The sequence below is a fragment of the Meriones unguiculatus genome, chromosome 1, assembly GCF_030254825.1.
Source record: "Meriones unguiculatus strain TT.TT164.6M chromosome 1, Bangor_MerUng_6.1, whole genome shotgun sequence".
NCBI classification, from domain to species: Eukaryota; Metazoa; Chordata; class Mammalia; order Rodentia; family Muridae; genus Meriones; species Meriones unguiculatus.
Genome location: NC_083349.1, coordinates 161,633,485 through 161,653,121, shown reverse-complemented (window position 1 = coordinate 161,653,121; position 19,637 = coordinate 161,633,485). Strand labels below are relative to the sequence as shown.

At 43.6% G+C, this 19,637-nt stretch overlaps 1 protein-coding gene across 1 annotated transcript in view; it reads right to left on the bottom strand.

The window, feature by feature from the left end:
• Positions 1–19,637, bottom strand: part of Bmper (BMP binding endothelial regulator) — a 236,489-nt gene that overhangs the window by 72,379 nt on the left and 144,473 nt on the right. The window contains exon 12 of the mRNA XM_060371035.1: positions 3,338–3,667. Within this exon, the coding sequence (XP_060227018.1) occupies positions 3,338–3,667 (330 nt within the window). The remainder of the gene's footprint in view (positions 1–3,337; positions 3,668–19,637) is intronic.

The window sequence follows — 19,637 nt, the reverse complement described above, 5'->3', positions numbered from 1 at the left end:
GCTTTGTCCATTGTGCTCTCATTGTTTCTATCTTGTGTGCGTTCGTTTACCCTTTACTAGAGTAAAATCCCTACGAGGCAGAGTTAGGACAGGCCAAAAGCTACTAAGCCTTATCGAAGGAATGGCTCTTCTAAGTAGGCATTTTTAAGAGAAAAAAAAACATTATTAAAGGGCTTAAGAGGCAGGAGAGAGTCCTTTCTGCAGCTGGGATGACTTTTCCAATTCTGTGCATGAGAAATGGGGTAGGAATAGCTCCCCATCAGCCAGCTAAAGCTGAAGCCATGTCCTGTCTAGGCCTGTGAGCACCAGCCACATTCCTTCCACTGTAAGAAGGACCTTCCAGTTTCCCCTTCTCACCAATAAGTGTTTTCCAAACTGCTTTCTGTATTGTTTTGGTTTCTGGTTACTGATGCTTTCACTACAGTCCACTCAAAGAGGACATGAGATGTAAAGTCTGTACATATTCCATTGGGGGGTATAAAACTAGGTGAATTTTCTGTTCAGGCTTTACACCGGGATACATTCTGAGTTCAACAAGTGTACAGCTGTACCGAAATATAGTTAAAAGCACATTCCTCGTGTCTGGACACTTTCGGGTAGACCTATGTAACTCAGGTAGTGCTGATGAAGTAAACTGATGGCAGAAAGAAAGTTTACATTTACAATACTGGCTAAGAACTCCAAGTTGGGATGGGGTGTGTTGTAAGGGTGAGTAAAGCTAAGATGCTACTAAGGCCAGTTAGTACCAGGAAAGCAGGGGCAGCCAGACTCTGCCACACTGCCACCACCTGGGCGGCTCAGCCAGGTTCCATCATCAAGTGCTAAGTCCACAAATCACAAAGACAAAAGGGGCCTGCCTCTCCCCCTCCCTGTCCTCCAGCTGCAGGCCTGGGGTAGGATAAGCCACTATTTTGAAGACCGTCTCCTTTGATCGCTCCAGCTTATGAAAGAAAACAAGGAAGATGAACAATCAAAGGAAATGCTGTGCTGTTTGAAACAGACAATCAATAGGTGATAAAACGAAAATATCCTTAAGGGGTAGTTCAGACTGAGATGGCTAGACCAGACTGGAAATGCTATTGTCTGGAAAGCCGGCCATTTTGCACAAAGCAAGGTGCAAAGTAAGTTCAGCGCTCAGGAGAAGAGGAAAATACCTCTTCTCCAGGAAGCCTGCTTGTGTGCTGTCTGCACTAGAGAAAATTGTTCAGCCGGGTGTCTGGAGTGCCATAGAAATGGCTTGCGCTATGGAAAGAGAGACGGAAAAAGAAAAGAAATTGTAAGATTGAGCTCAAGGTCCAGAGTAGTAAAATTCACTAATCTGATTATGGTATTTATGAGCTATCATTATTTGCTTAGCAGCGCTGTCCTTTTGCTCATTTTTACAACATGGAATCGTACAAAGAACATACTTATTCCATAAGGTTTTGCCAGCTGTGCATGGAACAGCGTTGAACCTCCGAGGCTGTTAGTAATCTTCCAGTCCTTCTTTGAGAGCTGGGCCACGACTGACTAATAATTTCCATATCAGCATGATCCATTGTGCCTCGCTGGCTTGCAAACAGATAGGCAGGATGCTTCTAATTACTTCTGTGTAATAACAGCCCATTTTGGACATACTTTCCCGGGAGCCAGGATGTCGGCTCCTTTAAAGGAAAGAGCTGGGGTCTCAGTTTTAGAGCGAGCGGAATGTTATGTGTAGATAGGAACAGTTGTCTGAATTTTCTGAGTAGGCCTGAGACCTTCGGTTGAATGACTGGACTTCACACCTGAGAGGTATTGGGAATTTTCCTAATGGCCCTATACATTAACACTTAGCACCACTGTCACACTGAAATAATGTCTTCGTACCTAAAAACTCCCAGGCTCCACCCTGGCCATCTTGCCCTGCTTAATTGAACTGGTACACTCTAGGTCTAAGCCAATTTATCAATTTATCGGGCCTGAACTTTAACAGTTGTGAAGGGGTCTGAAGCCATGGCGGAGGGGGGACACTGAATAAACTAGAATCCAATTGATGAACCTACATTATTAAATTCTCATCAGTGAAAGAGCAAAAAGAAAGCGCACTGATTCTTTTCAAGTATTATGCTGAAAGAATTGGAGTATACTGGGCGAACTCACAGGGCAATATCCAACTACTGTCTTGCACCAAACAAAGGTGGTGTGCCGGGGACCACACAGTGGGGACAGTAGTCCAAATGAGCTGAACTACTTCTCTGAGGATGATAAAGAGGAACTAGATACTGCTTCTAAAATGCTTTCCTGAGGTAATGCCTAACATGCCAGGATGTGACCATGCAGAGCACTGGCAGCTGAGAACGCTTTGATCATGGAGTGGAAATGTACAACACGGTGGACCTAAGGCTATTGCAGGGAAAGGGCCTCGGGCACCATTTCTATCCTTTCAAAATCCAGGTGGAGGAAACCCCTTCAAAGCTAGCCTCCCACATGTCCTATAGCAGAAATAATGTCCCTGGCTATCAGCTAGGAGACCATCCGCCACCAGGGTTGGGGTACACAGGCCTGCCTATCACACACGCGGCTCCTGGCATCATACTCTTATCTGCATGCCCGCATAAGCTGCTGCATTCTTCCCAGTGTGAGGTGCCCAAAGGATACCAGGCTCCCCCGAGGACAACCTTTTCAGCAGAGCGCTGATGTGGCCCTTCTGTTGTTCATTTTTGTTTTTGAGGTGCCAGGAACTGAACTGAGGGCCTCACACAGGCTAGGCAAGCATGCCCTCATAAAACGGTGTCTCTATCTCTCCTTTTACTATTTTTCTCGACTTCATGATTGTCTTTCATCAGACACCCCCCCCCCCCCCACTGTAGCAGGCCTGTGCCTTCAGGCTGGCCTCCGTCTCTCTTTTGAACGGCAGCTGGTACTAAGCTGTTTACTTTGGAGGTTCCACTCATCCCCTGTTTGAACAGTTACTACCAAGAAAATCCTCCTTCTCCCAGATGTGAAACTGCACATGGCTGGCTGATCTAAGAGACACTTGACAGTTCCAAGCTGGACATTAGCACCCTAAAATAGCAACAAAGCTGGAGAGAGGTTACATGGAGGGTACTGCGGTTATTTTTAGAACGAGAGTGGAAAGGTTCTGCATGTCCAAGAACTCGCAAGACTGGTGTGGCTGGTGTCCAGGTGCGAGGCTCTGCATGGTACAGATGTTCATGGTTATTTCACAGCCTCTTCGGGAAGTGCCTCTCCCCAAGACGGGCAGAAGACAAGGCTGGTTCCCCTGTTCAGAAAGGAGGCGCACTCCGAGGAAATGCTGCCGCGGGCACTGGGGAGCAGAATAAAGGTCAGGGAGAGGCCACGGAAGACACCCCACCTGCTCTGGTGGTCACTTTCAAGAGGTAGCCATCCAGGTCTATGTGGAAGTGGGGCGTATGGCAGGGCAGTGCAATGCGGGAGCCGTTCCAGCGCACAGTGAGGTGCTGCTGCAGGCTGACTGTGCTCTCACCCAGCACCAGCTCCACAGACTTGGTCCAGGAGAAGGAGCGGGTCCGCCGGGCGTCATTCTTCACCAGCACCTGAAAAGGTGAGGCAGGGGAGGAGCAGTCTTTTGTCAGAACGTACTGACACGTCCCCTGAAAGTTAAACGTCCGTCCATCGAAAGTGTTGTAGTGGGGATCTCCGAATACTGTGCACACGCCGGGCTCTGCAGATGAGAGAGACCAGAGGAGGGTCACGACCAAGGCAAAGGTGCAAGGAAATCAGAAATCCCTGAAGTTAAGCTGGGACCCAGCAGGTAAGGGGCTTGGGGAGGATTTGCACAACTAATCAAGATTTGAAACCGGCTGAGCGTTATAAAGTTTTAATTGTTCTGCTTACAATTCCTTAGTGAGGTCACACTTAGGGATGGTTTCTAACATCTTGGAATTCTGAGAGCATCTCTATTCCGTAGCCTAGCACGCTTCCATGAGTAAAGGAGTTGTAATATGACCTTACTCTGTAACGCACGCAAACAGAAATTAAGCATAAAAATAAAGAGCAGCAGAAAAACTCTAGCACATGAAAATATTCTTGTCACCGTTCTTAATTTTAGATTTTATTTGTGTGTGTGCGGTGTGTCTAAAGAGGCCGGAAGAGGATACTGGATCCCCTCCAGCTGGAATAATAGAGTGTTGTATGGGTCACCTAGTGCGAGGTACGAAGAACCGGTCTTGGTTCCTCTAAAAGAACAGTGCATGCTCTTAACTGCTGGGCCACTCCTCCAGCTCCAAGGATGTTTCCTATATGTTGGAGCACATGCCAAAATTTAATGTTAAATAAAAAAAAATAATTGGAAAATTCTTTAGTACCTTTAGTCCAATAGACTCACTACTCTGAAACACCAAAAGACTCACTACTCTGAAAAAAATGTGTGTGTGTGTGTGTGTGTGTGTGCATACATGTGTACACATATATACAGGAGCAAAGTAAAGTTTAGCATTCAGAAGCACCTAAGATGTTTTATAGAAAATTAAGTATTTTTAAAAATAAAAGTTGGTATTGGTTTGTTTTCAGAGGAACGATTGATTTGTTATCTGTTTCTCACTAGAAATTTATTTAGGGAAACTAGCCCAAATTATGAGCGGCAGCTATGGCCCAGTACCCAGGAGGCTGAGGTTAAAGGGTGACAACTTAGAGGCCAGCCTCAGCTGCATAATGAGATCTCATCCTAGATTCCCCTACCCTCCACCCCCACCAAATCAACATGAGCAATGGCAGAGAAATTTCCAGTCAACACCAGAACAATAGCCAGGTCAAGAATAAGCAGGACAAAAGACCTGGTCAAGGATGTAAAACTGACACGGTTAGAATAGGACCAGCCGTAGCTCTTCAACCTTCAGGGCTGAACAAGATGGCCCAGACTGTGTGAGATCAGAACTGCATCCAGAGGACGGGTAAGCTGGACGGAGCGCTGACATAAGGGGCGATGTTCACTCTGTGCTCCCACAACGTGTGGAGAATGGTTCAGGGTCTGACTCATAGGTAGCTAGTCTCATGGTAAGCCATACAAGTCAAGCATATTTGGAATTTGCTAAATTGATTGCTGCTTTTTGTCCAGCTTTGTCAGAGACAAAATGGAGGTTCTTTTGAAATATAGAAGCACTCCAATGAACAGTTCTGTTCAAGCGGAAGGCACCATACATAATGTGGGTTTAATAAAAAATTAATTGGAAAATTAATTGAATTCAGTGTGAACTTGTAATCCTTCCTTGCGTCTCTCTTGTCCATGTTTTCTCTTGACCCCAGTTTTAGCGCTATTATGTATTCCCCCTGCTATCCTAGCTCCCCCAGCTAGTCCTCCCACCTTCTCCACAGTGCATTTTCCCAGTCCTTGCTGCATGGGACAGAGTCCAAACCTTCCTTCTCACACTGTTCCTCACTCTCTGACTAATGGAATCTATGGCCAGTGTGGAAGTGTTGCATTTTAATTGACAAGGTGAAGGCAGTGTGCACCCCAGGAGTTAGTACCCCCACGTTACATTGAGCACCAATTCAAGTTTGTTTCTTTGTTTTTAAGATTCTTGATCCCTCCTGCTCAGCACGTTAGCACAGAGCCAACAGTCACTCTTGAACCTTCAAGGCTGGAAGAGATGGCCTCAGCTTAGAAAATCCAAAACCCACTACCAAAAAAGGCTGGCATTCTGCTCCTGTGGGTGTCCGCTTAGCTGTGAACCCGCCTGGGGCTTTCCACATCTGGCACTACCTTCTCTTGTGACCTTTTAGCTGCCCCAGTAAGAATTTTGGCTTCTCTTGATGCCCTGACCATAACTGCAATAATTAACAAAGAACATTAATAGCTAACATTTGCCACAAGTTCACTCCCTATGGTAGCCCCCTTCTGCACGCCTGCTGATGGTGGATGCGTCAGCTGGAAAGCGACAGGCTGTAAGCAGCTAAGTGCTACACAGTAGACCGTAACACGGACTGTCATCTAACCAGTGAAAAAATAGTGACTGATCCTCATGGCTAAGGAAATGCTTTTCTTGTATAAGTGAAATTACATCAACTGGATTCTGTTCTTTGTTTCTAAGGTACTCTTAGCTACACATACACACACACACACACACACACACTCACACACAGATATACATATATAATAACACACATACATTCACATACTCCTACATATATATACGCTCACACATACATGCACACACTCACAAACTCACACAAAAACACACACATACTCTCTCTCTCACACACACACTCTAAACAATCTTTACCTCTTACTAGAACCACAAATCTTTTTTCCGTATGTTTTTCTAGTTTTGCTTTGTTTCTGTTTTGCTCTGCCTCTAATAACGAAGTGTAGGTCCTTGCAGATAGGCCAGGTATGTAACAAAGCAAGTCCTGAAAGAAGCAACAGAAACTGGACTATCCTGAACTGGCCTCAGGAAGCCTGATCTGCTCTTGGCCAGACGAGAAGCAGTGAGGGATGTCCAGAAAAGACCCGGAAGATGGAAATTGTGTGTGAACAGGGCTGTCAGGAGAGATATTTTTCAAGAGACTTTAATTTGTGGGAGACGAGAGTTTGGAAGCTGGTATGATTTTTCTGTGTGACTGACCACAACATAGAAGCAGCCAACGAAATCTCAGGACTATGAGGAGGCTGGAGAGTTATGTGTTACGCTTGGGGACATAAGCATCATGAGCTGAAATTATCTTGAAACTCTGGCCCCCTTTTCTGACACCCAGAGGTCCTCATGCCAGGTCCTGAAGGAACGAGAGCACACGTGTGCTGTTCAGTGCTGAAGAGTAAGGCTGTCCGTGTTACGGAAACTTGCCCGCCTAGGAAGGAAGGCGTCCAGATAATGCTTTGGGAACCAAACTGAGCAGTGCATCCCCACAGCTCTTTTCGGGAGAGCCAGTGACATGAGCTGCAGTCCAAGATATCCAGATGTCTGGTCACTCCATTCTGGAAAGCTTGGCTGGATGGTTAGGGGGATGAGGAGAGAATGTGGAAAGTACTGTTTGAATGTGCCTCGGGCCAGAGGATGGAGAAGGACATGCCAGTTTCCCTCCATGGCACGTTGTTTCGCAGTCTTAAAGTCAAACCTCTAGATCTCAGTTTTCTTTTCTTTCTGATATGTAAGTAAATGAATGGTTCTAGAGAAAAATAGATGAGAAGTTTAGAAACTCAAATATTAGAACTTTTTTTTTTTTTTTTGCTTAGACAACAGGATTATATGTGGCATTTCCCTTTCTTTTTCTTATTTATGATAACAGTGTTCATACTTTCATTTCATGTGTACTTTCTGACTTAACCTCTATGATTCCTAAATTTAAACATGTCACATTAGTGTTACACACTTATTAAGATTGCTGCCTCTGAACATGCAGTTCTGATGCTTTTCTCTTAACGGGCTCTGATTTTTTATTTTGCCCCGGGTGTACCTATTTTAATGAAATGCCTTTTCTCTAGGAGCAGTGATCATTCTCAAAACATCTGTCAAAGACTATTAATTGATAATTCTAGAGTCCCACAGGCTACAGAGACGAAACCAAGAGAAACTGGGGAGACTTGAGGCTAGTGCTCCCCACCCACAAACAACAAAACAAACCAGAAAAAAAAGTACAAGGGAGAAACAAAGGCCCCTTCATATTTCTATCGCTACGAAATAAACACTGTCTACAGTTCTGGGTGTGTGTGTGTGTGTATGTTTATTTTAACAGAGTTAAGACAATCCTGTACATGAAATTTTATTTCCTATATTTCACTTAACATGTCATAAGATTTCCGCAGTCATTCAAGTGTGTTTTCCTTTGAAAACCCAGAAGGGAATTTTCAGCCTCGGCCCATTACTGCGGCAGAGAGGGAGGTCTCTCCAGCACCTTGCGTGGGGGCCACTACATGGATCAACACATTTCCGGAGCGGCGTTCTAACCGCAGGGCACAACACACATAAACATGGCTTTAAACCTTTCCCGGCACAAACTTCAGGGAAACAGGTCCTGCGGGGCTCTGGGTCACTGAGTCATGCTGAGCTTTTGGGACCTTAGCAGGGTGAGAGTCATTGCGATGCCAAATCTTAGGTAAGACGCAGGAAGGGCTGGGATTAGAAATACTGCCTGAGACACGAGCCAGCTGCTCTTTGCTGAGCTGACTTCTGACAGTGGCAGAGTCTGTAAAAAGCAGGCCCTGAGTGTCTTCTACACGCAGGGGCTCTGGCGGTTCACAAGGTGTCAGTGACAGCTGCTAGCCCACAAGCCACTTGAAAGCCTGAAAGCTGACAGATGCTCCACCAGGTGGCACCTGGACGCCCGTCAGCACGTCCATTTCCTCTAACTTTACCATAAGGAGTCGCAAAGAGGAAAAAGTGGCGGTGGCTCTATCCCTGCCAGTGTATAACCCATCAGAGACAGAGCTCCACTAAAAAAACAGATCCCCAAGTTTAAAGACAAAAACCACATAGGAATTTTGCCTCATGGAAATTTGCTTTCCTCTATTTCCATAATTGCACATACTCACCAGTTTGATCCCTAACTTCAACTGATTTCAGATAACAAGAACAGCCTAATGCTTCCTACTTGCTACTCGGGCCTCACAGATCACACACATGTTCAGGCATGACTGTATACACGCACACACAAACCTGTGAAAGCACATGCACCTACATAAATATAAATCCACACAGGCATACTTGCACACACATACACATACAAAGACACATGGGTATGTATACAACACATACCATGCACTCTCTCTTCCTCTCTCTCTATCTCTCTATCTCTCTCCAGCTCTCTGCCTTGAATTCCATCTCTCTCAGCAACATCCCCAATGCTTCAGCCAATGCCATTCTTTCTTCTAAATTCAAAGAACAGAACTGATCTGTCCCTTCCAGAGTCCCTGTCTGAACACAGATGGAGACTTACAGGCAGACAGAGCTTGCTAGCTAGCTAAGATGTGCCTGTTGTCTTCCTGCCTGCTTCCTCACTGCTTGGACACAGGGACTACTTTGACACATGTTCTGCAGATCCAAACTCAGGTCCTTAGGGTTATGGGGCACCAACTAATCTGTCTCCCTGACAATGTTAAGTCAAGCTGCTTTTACCCAACCCAATGCTTTTAATGTATTCATAACTCCTAAGTTTGGCTTTGAACTTCTTACATATATATTTCATGAATACATCTCAGTGTCCAGAAAGCCCACTGTCACACTGGAGGCTCTAAATGCATGCACACATATACATTAATTGTATTGCGGCAAGAAATGGTACACTACCTATCAAACATCAACAAATATTTCTTGAAAATTGGCTAATTAATTAAACAATATATCTGGCTAAAAAAAATTGCCTATACCACCGAGTTTACTAAAATGAATACAACTGATGACATATGGCAGGCAGCCAGCAGAAGTTTGTTTAATTAATTAATTGAATTGTTTATGAATATTAAGAACAGATACACTAATAAGGAAAACAGAAAAGTGGAGTATATTAAAGGGGGATTGTATCTGGTGCTGAGAGGATCATTGGGAATCCCAGTCTGTGAGTGCTGGGTTAGGCGGGCAGAAATTACCAGCCATTTGTAAAACCAATTTTTTCAGCTGAATTGATGTGTGCTGCTGGAAAGCATACTCAGAACCACAGAACTGGTTCAGAATCACAAGAGAGAGAGAGAGAGAGAGAGAGAGAGAGAGAGAGAGAGAGAGAGAGAAGAGCTTAATTCTAATCCTACATTGACCAAGTGTGACAGGCCGATCATGGTTCCTCAAAGAAAGCCATGCCCTGATACCCAGAACTTATGCATGTGGTATTGGATGGCAAAGAGAGGCTTGTTCATTAGATGATCTGCAACGGGGGAATCTAACCTTTTCGGACTGAAGAAAATGAATGCAGTTCCATTGTTGAATAGTAAGGCAGGAACTTGGTATAGCACATTTGCATAAGAGCGGAAACAGCCATGGCTTTTAAGATGGAGGAAGAGGCCAAGAGTCAAATACTGCAGGCAGAAGCTGGGAAATGCAAGAATGCCTTTGCTTGAGACTTTACAAGAAACACAGCCTAGGTAGTGCCTTGTTTTTAGCCCAGTGAAACCTATTTCTAACTTCAACTTCTAGAGTGTGCATGAGAGTCAGTGATATTAACCATGATTTTTGTGGGATTTTTCAGCAGCATCCATTGAAAACTAATAACTTAGCACAATCCAAAGTATCTAGCATAGACTGCTTATGTTAGGTGCCAGGCCAGGCATTCTGTGTTCTGTATTTTAAAGTCTCTTTTCTTCCTTACTATGTTGCCATACATCATGCGTTATTATATTAATTCCTTAGCAGTGAGTTTGTAGAAGGTGCCTGTGACCCATGGTCACTCAGCCAGTAGCACCACAGGGAGACTCTAATCTCTGTGGTCCAAGGCCGGCATCTTCTTCACTTGTGGTCCTCCTTACAGCATACACGGCAACATTTCGGCAGATGTGCTGATGACGCTTTGGGAATGTGAAGAAATGTGTAGATGTCTTTCCAGGAAAACAGCCTCTGGGATGTACAGGCTCTTAAGGATGATCAATGACCTCCCAAGACTGTCTGAATTTCAGCTTAAGAATATCTATCTAGAAGTCAGTTATAAAATTCAGTGTATGGCTCTCTTGTTTAATGTATTACAAACTTCAAGGTCCATTTAAGGTCTATTTCAGCATTTTATCTCTATCTTTCAGACTACAGAAAACTCTCCAAGTTTTTCCTTTCTGTCTTTTATTCTTTTTATTTATTCTGAAGGGGATTGTTTTTCTTTTTGTTTTACTATGTAACTGTTTCTTTTGCATCATATATTTGGGAAAGTGTGCTACCTAACTAAGTCACTGCACCCATGAATAAAAAATAAAGATAAATCATCAAACAACGAGAAAATGTACTAACCCTCAAACGTTTGGGTCACCCCACCCCCTTCCAGACAAGGTCTTACTGTGTAGCCCTGGCTGCCCTGAGACTCATGCTACCCTTGAACTCACTGAGATCAGCCTGCCTCTGTCTCCCACGTGCTGGGATTAGAGGCTACACTTACTGTAAACGATATACTTGCTGCTCCTACCAGCCACAAGTTGACCTGACAATACCTTTTCTCTTTATAGGGGAGCTATGCACCTGAACTGAGGATATAAACATCCCATGTTTAAATAATTTATTGCCCACAATTAAAGCACTAAGAACCTTTGAAGAGAGCCCCTTATTTGAAACCCCGTCTTACCTTGCTACTCGGTGGCTAGCAAAGCAGACACAAACTCCCTATGCAACAAAGATCTGTTTACCAATGCTATTGCACTGCAGGTTTACTGAAGAGATGCCAAGGTTAGAGCTCCTCACATAGAGTGACCATCACTTTTTTTTTAATTATTATTATGAGCAAGACTCTAAGAGGCACATAAAGTACAGAGCTGGTGAAAGTATAATGAGTTAAGTCCATCCATAAAAGACACAAAATGTAAATTAGGGGCCAGAATGGAGTTAGCCTTCTGGGCCACAGGAAGAATGCCAATAAAACACAAACACAGGAAGGAGGCAGCTTGTACAAAAAGAGTAGGAGACAGATCTGTCTGGAGCAAGCACTTGCTTCAGGGGACATGAGACACTCACACTGTGTAAATAAATTGGCCTGAGATTCATTGCCAGTCTGGGAAGTTTAAATATATTCCAAAGAACCAGTTTCTTAATGTGTTTCCTACAAAACATCAATCCCTCCTGTAGGATTGCCACAATGAGTGGAACTTTAAAAGCCCTGGAAAGGCAGTTGGGGGTGCTCTGTACTCCCTCCCTCTCCCGGAAGCTTACAGTGCCCACTGCTGCAGCAAAGGCACCGAGTTCTGCAGGGAGGAAACATGTCTAGGTCTCTCCCACCCAGCACTCCTTAGCATGCACTCAGAGGGCCTGTCCTGAAGGTATTACTCAGGGCTATCCCACAGCTCCAGGGGTCTGTAACACAAACCCTGGAAGCTACTCAGCAGTGAACGAAGGTAGTCTAGTTTTCATGAAGGATGAATTTTGGTTCTGAAGTGGCGTACATAAAGGACTGAAGGGAAGGAGATGGGAGTTACTAGAAAACAACAGGATGGGGGTACAGCTGCCATGGGAATAAAAAGGAAATTATTTATTAGGAAAACAGCATAAAGAGGCAATCAACTGGACTTGATGACTGATTAGCAACAGGGGAGAGAAATGCCAGAAATATGAGAAACAACATTCAGTCTCCAAACCTGCACAGCTGGGAGAATGTGGAGGCCAGAATCCAGTCAATAAGTAGGACTTGGAAACAGCCACTAGCCCCTCCAAAGCAACTCCTCACTCAGATGATCTGGTGAACCAAAGGTAGTAACTGTTAATGAAATTCAAAGGCAGTCATTACAAGGAGAATTATTCCCTTGGAAGGCTAGAGGCTAAGGTTCACTATTTGACTCACAGAAAAGGGAGAAACCAAGCTGGTATTCACCTAGTGACTAGCTTTCATGGCACTGTTGAGTACTATACATATTAGAAAAGGAGAAAAGCAATCATCAGTTTCACCCATCTGTGAACTCTGAAAACTACAACAGCAGCTAACCTGACAAGACACGCCCACAGGTACAACAGTGGCACCTATGTTATGGGGGTAACCATGTTTCATGAGAGAAAACCCAAACTTGTCATTGTTAAAGGGACCAAAAACCTATGTGGCTAGATAAGTCATAGGCACTAGGGGAGGACCCAATACTTTTATTCCATTAAATGGACAGAGCATTAAAATGGTTCTTAATGTCATTCTATACCCACAGACCAGACCATCTCTCAACCCTCATAAGAGAGTTTCCCCTTGCAGGAGGTGGCGACTGACACAGAGACCCACACTGGTCAATGTGTGGAGAATAAGGAACTGAGGAGTGCTCAGTCCTGCATGGGACAAGCATGTCAGTCTTTTCCACACGAGACTCTGGGAGCTACATGGTGGTGAAGACTGTAAGAGGCAGGGGTAGTAGATGAGAAACAGTGTTTCCCAGACACAACAGGGAAGTTGCATGTATGATCTCAGAGCAGTTGTGATTCTAAACTCAAGACTACACAACAAGTTCAAGCTAGATATTATCTCAAGATAAAGTGGGGAAGGTGGGTATGAGATTCTACCACCAGGTGAGGGGCTGTTGGCGTTTGATAGCTGCTGAAAGAAGGGTCTTTAAGGATATGACCCCCAGAAGATCCACCACACTCCAGAGAATGTGCTACTCCAAAGACTAGTTGGGAAACACAAACTGGGCTTAACGGAGAAGAAAAAAAAATAGAAAGAAAAAGAAGATGAAGCTCAGATTTGGTTAGGAAGGGATAGGAATGCGAAGGGTTGTTATGGAAGGAGCAGGGGGAAGAATATGTTCAAAATAGACTGGATGAAATTCTCAAGTAATTAATTAAAAAAATGTTGTTTAAAAAATTAAAAGATTGGACTATACTGAAACCAGAATTAGAAAGGAGGCCCGGGAGGAGTGTGGAGGCGGCTGTGAGTGTAAGCAAGAGGAAGCAAGATGTCAGACAGACAGCTCCATGCCCTATGGACTGCTGCCCTGGCCAAGCAGAGGAAGAGACAATGGCTGGGGTGGAAACCACGCATAATGAGAATTACATATCAACAAGAAACACTGAGCACATAGTGAGTCCCTTCCTCAGATCTCTGTACAGGTGAGAGCTCAACTAATCAAACCCAAGAGGTCACAGAAGGTAAGGTAACTTCACAAACACGATGCTTCTAAAGGTGAGTGGACGCAAACTGCTTACAAATAGAATTTGCTGCCATGTACAAAAGAAGGAAACCGGTAAATCTCATGTACTTGGAGGCATGCCTCCAAGAGGAATCAGCATGGAGTCAAGAGAGAGCACATAAGAATGCCTAAAGTTCGGGTTCCTGAGCTTCCCTCTGTTTAACTTCTCCGACCTCAGAGCCTTTAGCTGACAGATGGAGCTGATAGCAGCTTCTGCTTGGCAGAATCACCCTGAGAGTTAAATATTAGAAAATGTGAGGACAGCGTGTACTGTAACCCCGCTCCACTCAGCACCAGCAACCGCATCAGCGGGAGGTGAGTCTCGCTCATCTCGTTCTGCTCACAGGGGATGTGAGCTCAGGGAGGTGGAAAGCTGCCTCAGCTTGGCAGGCACACAGAGACTTACAACAAGTGTGTTTTTTCAGGGACGGCCTGGGGTTTGACTTTCTAACGTATCTTACCCTTTGGCTGTAGTTTGGGGTGCCTGCACTAAGTCTACGTCTCCAGATACTCAGCCACAACTGGATGCTTGCATCTTTCTGGAGATTCAGGATGGCAGTGTGGCCACTGCATGTCAGATGTAGAATTAACTTATATGTCTCTCCACAGAAAACTATTCATGTATATGTAGATAAGGATGAACTTTTTAATGAAATGATTTAATAATGCTGTATTTCTTAAAAACAAACAAACAAAAACCCCACCTTTCCAAAGCAAACTCCACAGTGGCTTCTAGACTTAGTACTATGTTAAAATGTTTGAAAATAAATAAAGAAAGAAGGAAAGAAAGAAAGAAAGAAAGAAAGATGGAAAGAAAGATGGAAAGAAAGAAAGAAAGAAAGAAAGAAAGAAAGAAAGAAAGAAAGAAAAAAAGAAAGAAAGAAAGAAAGAAAGATAAAAATTTAAAACTATGTTTGAAAAGTGTATGGTTTTATCTTAGTTCTCCTGCTTGGTATTCTTGTGAGCCTAAGTTTCCTTGACTGAGGACTGGAAAAGAAGATCCCAGAGGGAAGGTCCCCAGATGTATATAATTTTATGGCACTGAATTGGAAATTAATTAAAATGCAACTTTGAGAGCAACATTATTCTTTTTAGCGCATTATAAATTATGCAGAGTCCTTTCGAGTTTAAAAGTATATAGAACAGTTATGCATGTGTGTATACATCTTTATTTGGAATAAACGCATTTAGCAAGACTTTCACTTGACTATATAAACACTCCCATCTGAGTTACACATGGGAAGCCAGTTCAGGGTACAGCCACCCCTACTCTGCCTTAAGCAGATCGGGGAAACAGCCATGGACAGAAGAAAGCCTGGGGCTGGAATATCCTTTTCTCCCGAAGTAGGGGAAGAAGAGAGAAAAGCTATTAACTTGAAGAACTTTCTTATGATTTCTCTTCTAATCTATACTTGTTGGGACTATAAAATACTCAGACATTCCCTTTCCCTTCTTAGCTGTAACTATTTATCAAACTTGAAATGACAAGAAAGCCAAGAACAGCAACTACAGCCCAGTCTCTGGGGCCAGCCAGGCAGCACAGAGGAAACTCAGGCTCCATCTCTGACCTCCAAACCACTAAGCCTCAGTTCCCTGGCTGTAAACTGTAGCTAATAGCATTACTTGGTCAAAAGATAGCTGTGAGATTCGTATGAAATCAAATGGGACAACCATGACAGTGTTTGGATATACAGCAGATGATGATAAATACATGTTGGCTACTGCTACTGCTGTCGGTGGTCCCGTTGGCCAGCGATGCTGGTGACACTGATGATGGTGGTGGCCACAGTTAACTAAAGAGCGACTAAGTTACTGAGTCAAGCACTCACCCTTCGACCTAGCAGCACTATCCCAGCCCTTGTCTGCTTCCTCAGTATGTCAGAACTCGAGAAGTTTTACTACCTAGTTCACCCTGAAGAAATTGACAAGAGATGCAGCTAAAAGATTATCCAGTTTTTAGACGACTTCAGTCTCAACCCATTTGTGGCAAGACAACTTAAAGTGATACACATCCCTTAGAACGGCAAAGAGAAGAACTCGTTTTCCCACAGCTTCTCCTGGGCGGGCTCTCCACTGGACCACTGTTGGCATGTGTGGCTTCACTTCCCACCAGCTTGCCAACCAAGTTTCAGAAAGGGTCAAAAGCCAGTTCCACATGCACTAGCAGAAACTCAGCGGCCTCTAAGCTTAACACCTCCCCTCCAGGACTAAAAGCAACACCACAGATTCTTATTCTGCGAACATCCTGAGCCTCATGTAAAATTTCCATGCTTGCCTGAGGTCAGGACAAACTCCCAAGGCTAAGAGAACTTAAGTCCCAGAGGCCAGAAACCTTGCTCAAATGCAGAATTATGGATTTGTAGAGGCTCCCGCAGGGGAGATTTTTTTCATATGCTGGGCTCCAAGGTCACTCTGCCATCATGTATCACTTTGTTTACTGGGACACATAAAAAGGCATCACACATCCCGATGGGCTTAGGGTAGAGAGACTTGCCAACAAAACTAGCTAGGGCAAATTCTGCAGGTAGCTGTAGTAGGTACAGGCAGCAGGCCCGGAGCCCACTGTGAGTAAGTGAAGACACACAGCCAGAACCTCTTGGGGTGGGATTAAATAGTCACTTGGAAACTGTGTACCCCCTGGCACCCTAACTTGCTGAAATTCAGCATTTACTGTAACTTACGGGATGCGTGGCTGATGTTATTTCAATCATACGTACTTATGTGCTCAGTAGAACCTATCAGCCTCAATGTTACATAATCACAAGCTTGCATTTCGGGTTGGGGGTGCCTTGGGCTGAGTACGAGGTAAGGGAGGTTTGAGTTTAAGTAATGTGTGAGACTTGGGGGTGGGTGACCGTGTCTTAACGCTTTTGGATGCCTCTGATCTGATTAAGAGATTAACTTCTTTCATAACCAACCTCTCAGTCTCCCCCGCTCCCCACCTTCCTCCACACAAACCCCACCTCGCTTATCAGTGAAAACTTTGACACTGAAGTATTATTTCCAAATTTAAAAACATATCTTCAGCCAGCACAGAATTTATCTGATTTTGGTCTCTGAGTTGGTGAGGTCAAGATTCCACCAACTATTTGCCAGAACACTATAAAAGAGCATTTCACACAAAATGCTACAGGAATAGCGAAGTAGCCCTCCTGAGTTCTGAGGCTTCTTGGCACCTAACTCATGGTCACATGACACCCAGCCAAGCCTGCCTTCCAGCTACAACCTCATACCTTGGCAAGAAAGAGCCTTTGCCAAAAGTTTTATGAAGTTTGTTTAGCTCACTTCAAATATTTTACTTTAAGTAAATCATCCAAACCAAATTCAATTCTTTCTGTTGGAAAGGAAAATGGTAGGTCTCAAGTTATTAAGAGGCAGCTATGCTTTTAAGACTTTGCTAGGTCCTAACTCTAAGAGGACTCCCATGTCAATAGAAAACCCATTAACCCTTCACATCAACCTTACCCATTGTTTTGCTATGGAGAGCATAGTGGCTTCCCACCCTGTGACTGCTTCCTACCTACGTAACAATAAACTTTCATTGTGACGCACACATGCAAAGAGGGACCTGAAAAACATTTGTTTCCTCTTTGCTGGGAAAAAAAAAGATCTAAAACTCTAAGACAAACCCAGGCAGAAAGCAATTCTGGTGTTTTGTTTGTTTTTAGTGAGAGTCAATGCAGAGCCACTACTGCTAGAACAACCCACCATTCATTTACTATCTACAATTAAAATGCATCTACAAGGATCTGAGAGTCCTCACCAATTTTCACTTATGTATGTATACATATAGGTAGGTAGGTAGATAGGTATAGTTTTGAGTCCTTATAGAATACATTAAAAGGATTGTACATATAGATGCACATATAGATAACATATATATGTTGAATAGTTCAAAATATAAATGTGATCATACACAGTGAAGGCAGAAGTAAATTTATGTATGATGTTAAGTGTAGCCTGAATTGATTTCCCACTTCTGAGCCATCAAAAGCAATAACAGCAATTTTTAAGCCATCAGGTCTTCATAACTTTTTATAAGCAGATTCAATAAACTTAAGGACACTAGCCTTTTACTTTTAGGCTAGCAGAATACAACCTAATTTTACTCTCCTACTGTGCTGAATCAGCAGGTACTGACAGTAAGTCATGGCTGCCTGTCCCATGGGTATTTATCTCTGCATTCACATGGGCAGCTTTCCCTTGTTTGGAATATCACTGGTTGACCTTAAGGAGACATTTGGCAATGTCTAGAGACATTATTGGTTGTCACTTTGAGGAAAGGGTTGCTGCTAAATATTCTGCAACACACAGGACATTCCTAAAGCTAAGCTGACCAGGGAGAGTGTCAATAAAACAAAGGGTGAGAACCCTGGAGTCTTCTAGAGTTAGAAAACGCCAGCCTTAGTTTGAAGTTTTGGCCTTGCTTTCTCACTCTAAAAACTTGTATGCCAGAAGAGGTTTTATAACTAATAAGCAGAGGAAAGAATGAGCCCAAAGGTTTATTCCAGATCTTGGATATAATAACAAAGGAATTTCAAAGTAGGAGGTCTTTAGTCCATGGCTAAGGGACATCAGGAGGAGTCTACCTGGGTGCATTACGGAAAGCCGGGCATTGCTTAAAAAACTGGAAGCTATCCCATCTCTTCACTGAATCTGAACAAATGAGCCTCGCCAAGGAGGAATGTGTTTTACAGCAGTGATGGAAGAACTGCTGGAGAGCAAGCGAGGGTAAACAGATGGAAAGAACACCAGGGGAAATTGAGAAATAGCCATCTGATGATATAATTCAGACTTGGGCCGGGAACCGCATGCCTGCACGCTTCCAGCTCTGACCTGCAGGTGCAGGTGCAGCCCATGGCCTCCCAGTGCCCCTCCAGCTGGGTGGCTTTCTCCCTGGGTGACGGAAGAGATGGCTCCTTCCTACGCTTCATACAACACGGCACTTGATAGAACTGATTACAGACTGTCTTCCTTTGTCTTCTTTCCCCTGTTTCATTTCTTTATAAGTCACCATATCCCTAGATATAGAACAGCCAGATTGTAATAGATGAACTAATAAGATCTAGTTTTACTTGCAAAAAAAAAAAAAAAATAATGTCGCTAAGCACCATTTTGACTCGTAGAAATTCGGGTAATTCAAGGTTTGGGTTGTTTCTGTGAAAAGTGCATGTTCTTCTGAGGCTGATAGCCAGAGAATCAGAAGATGTAATACATCTGTGTCAGGCAAATGGAAGAGGCAAACTGCACAACATCAGGAGTTCCTGGGAGGTCTGTCTATCCTTCATCTAGTCTCCCTCTGCTTCATTATCTACACTCTATAGAGAAATGCAAACATGTCCACTGATGTGGCTACAGGGAAAAATGTTATCAGGACAGGTGGAGACTGTTCATACAGAAGGGAATGAAACTGAGGGCAGCCTCTGAACCAGCCATGAACAATGAGGTTCTGGAAGATGGCTAAGGGGAATAGTTCAAGCACGTGCTTCTGAATCACCGGTGTGTTAATCATAGCTGCTGCTTCTTCCTGCATTAATTTCTGAATCTACTGTCATGCATCATTGGTCTCCTTTGAGTTAGTTTATGACTTCATTATCTTCAAAGGAAAGTTCTTTTATTAAGCCTATAACTTATTTTTTGCTAATTCAATAAGCAGTTTCATCCACTGTGAAGTTTCATGGCTCCCTATCTTTAAAAATAATATATATTAGATGAGAGTAATATATATATATATACACACACACACATATATTATACATTAACATACAACAGTTTTCATGTATAGTTTCATATACATATAAAATGGCATATAGTTATGTATCTGTCATCTGAGGATATTAAACAATCAAGGGGGGAAAACCCAGATTCCTTGGAGCAATATAAACTCTGATTTCAGATAAATGAAAGAAACAAACCT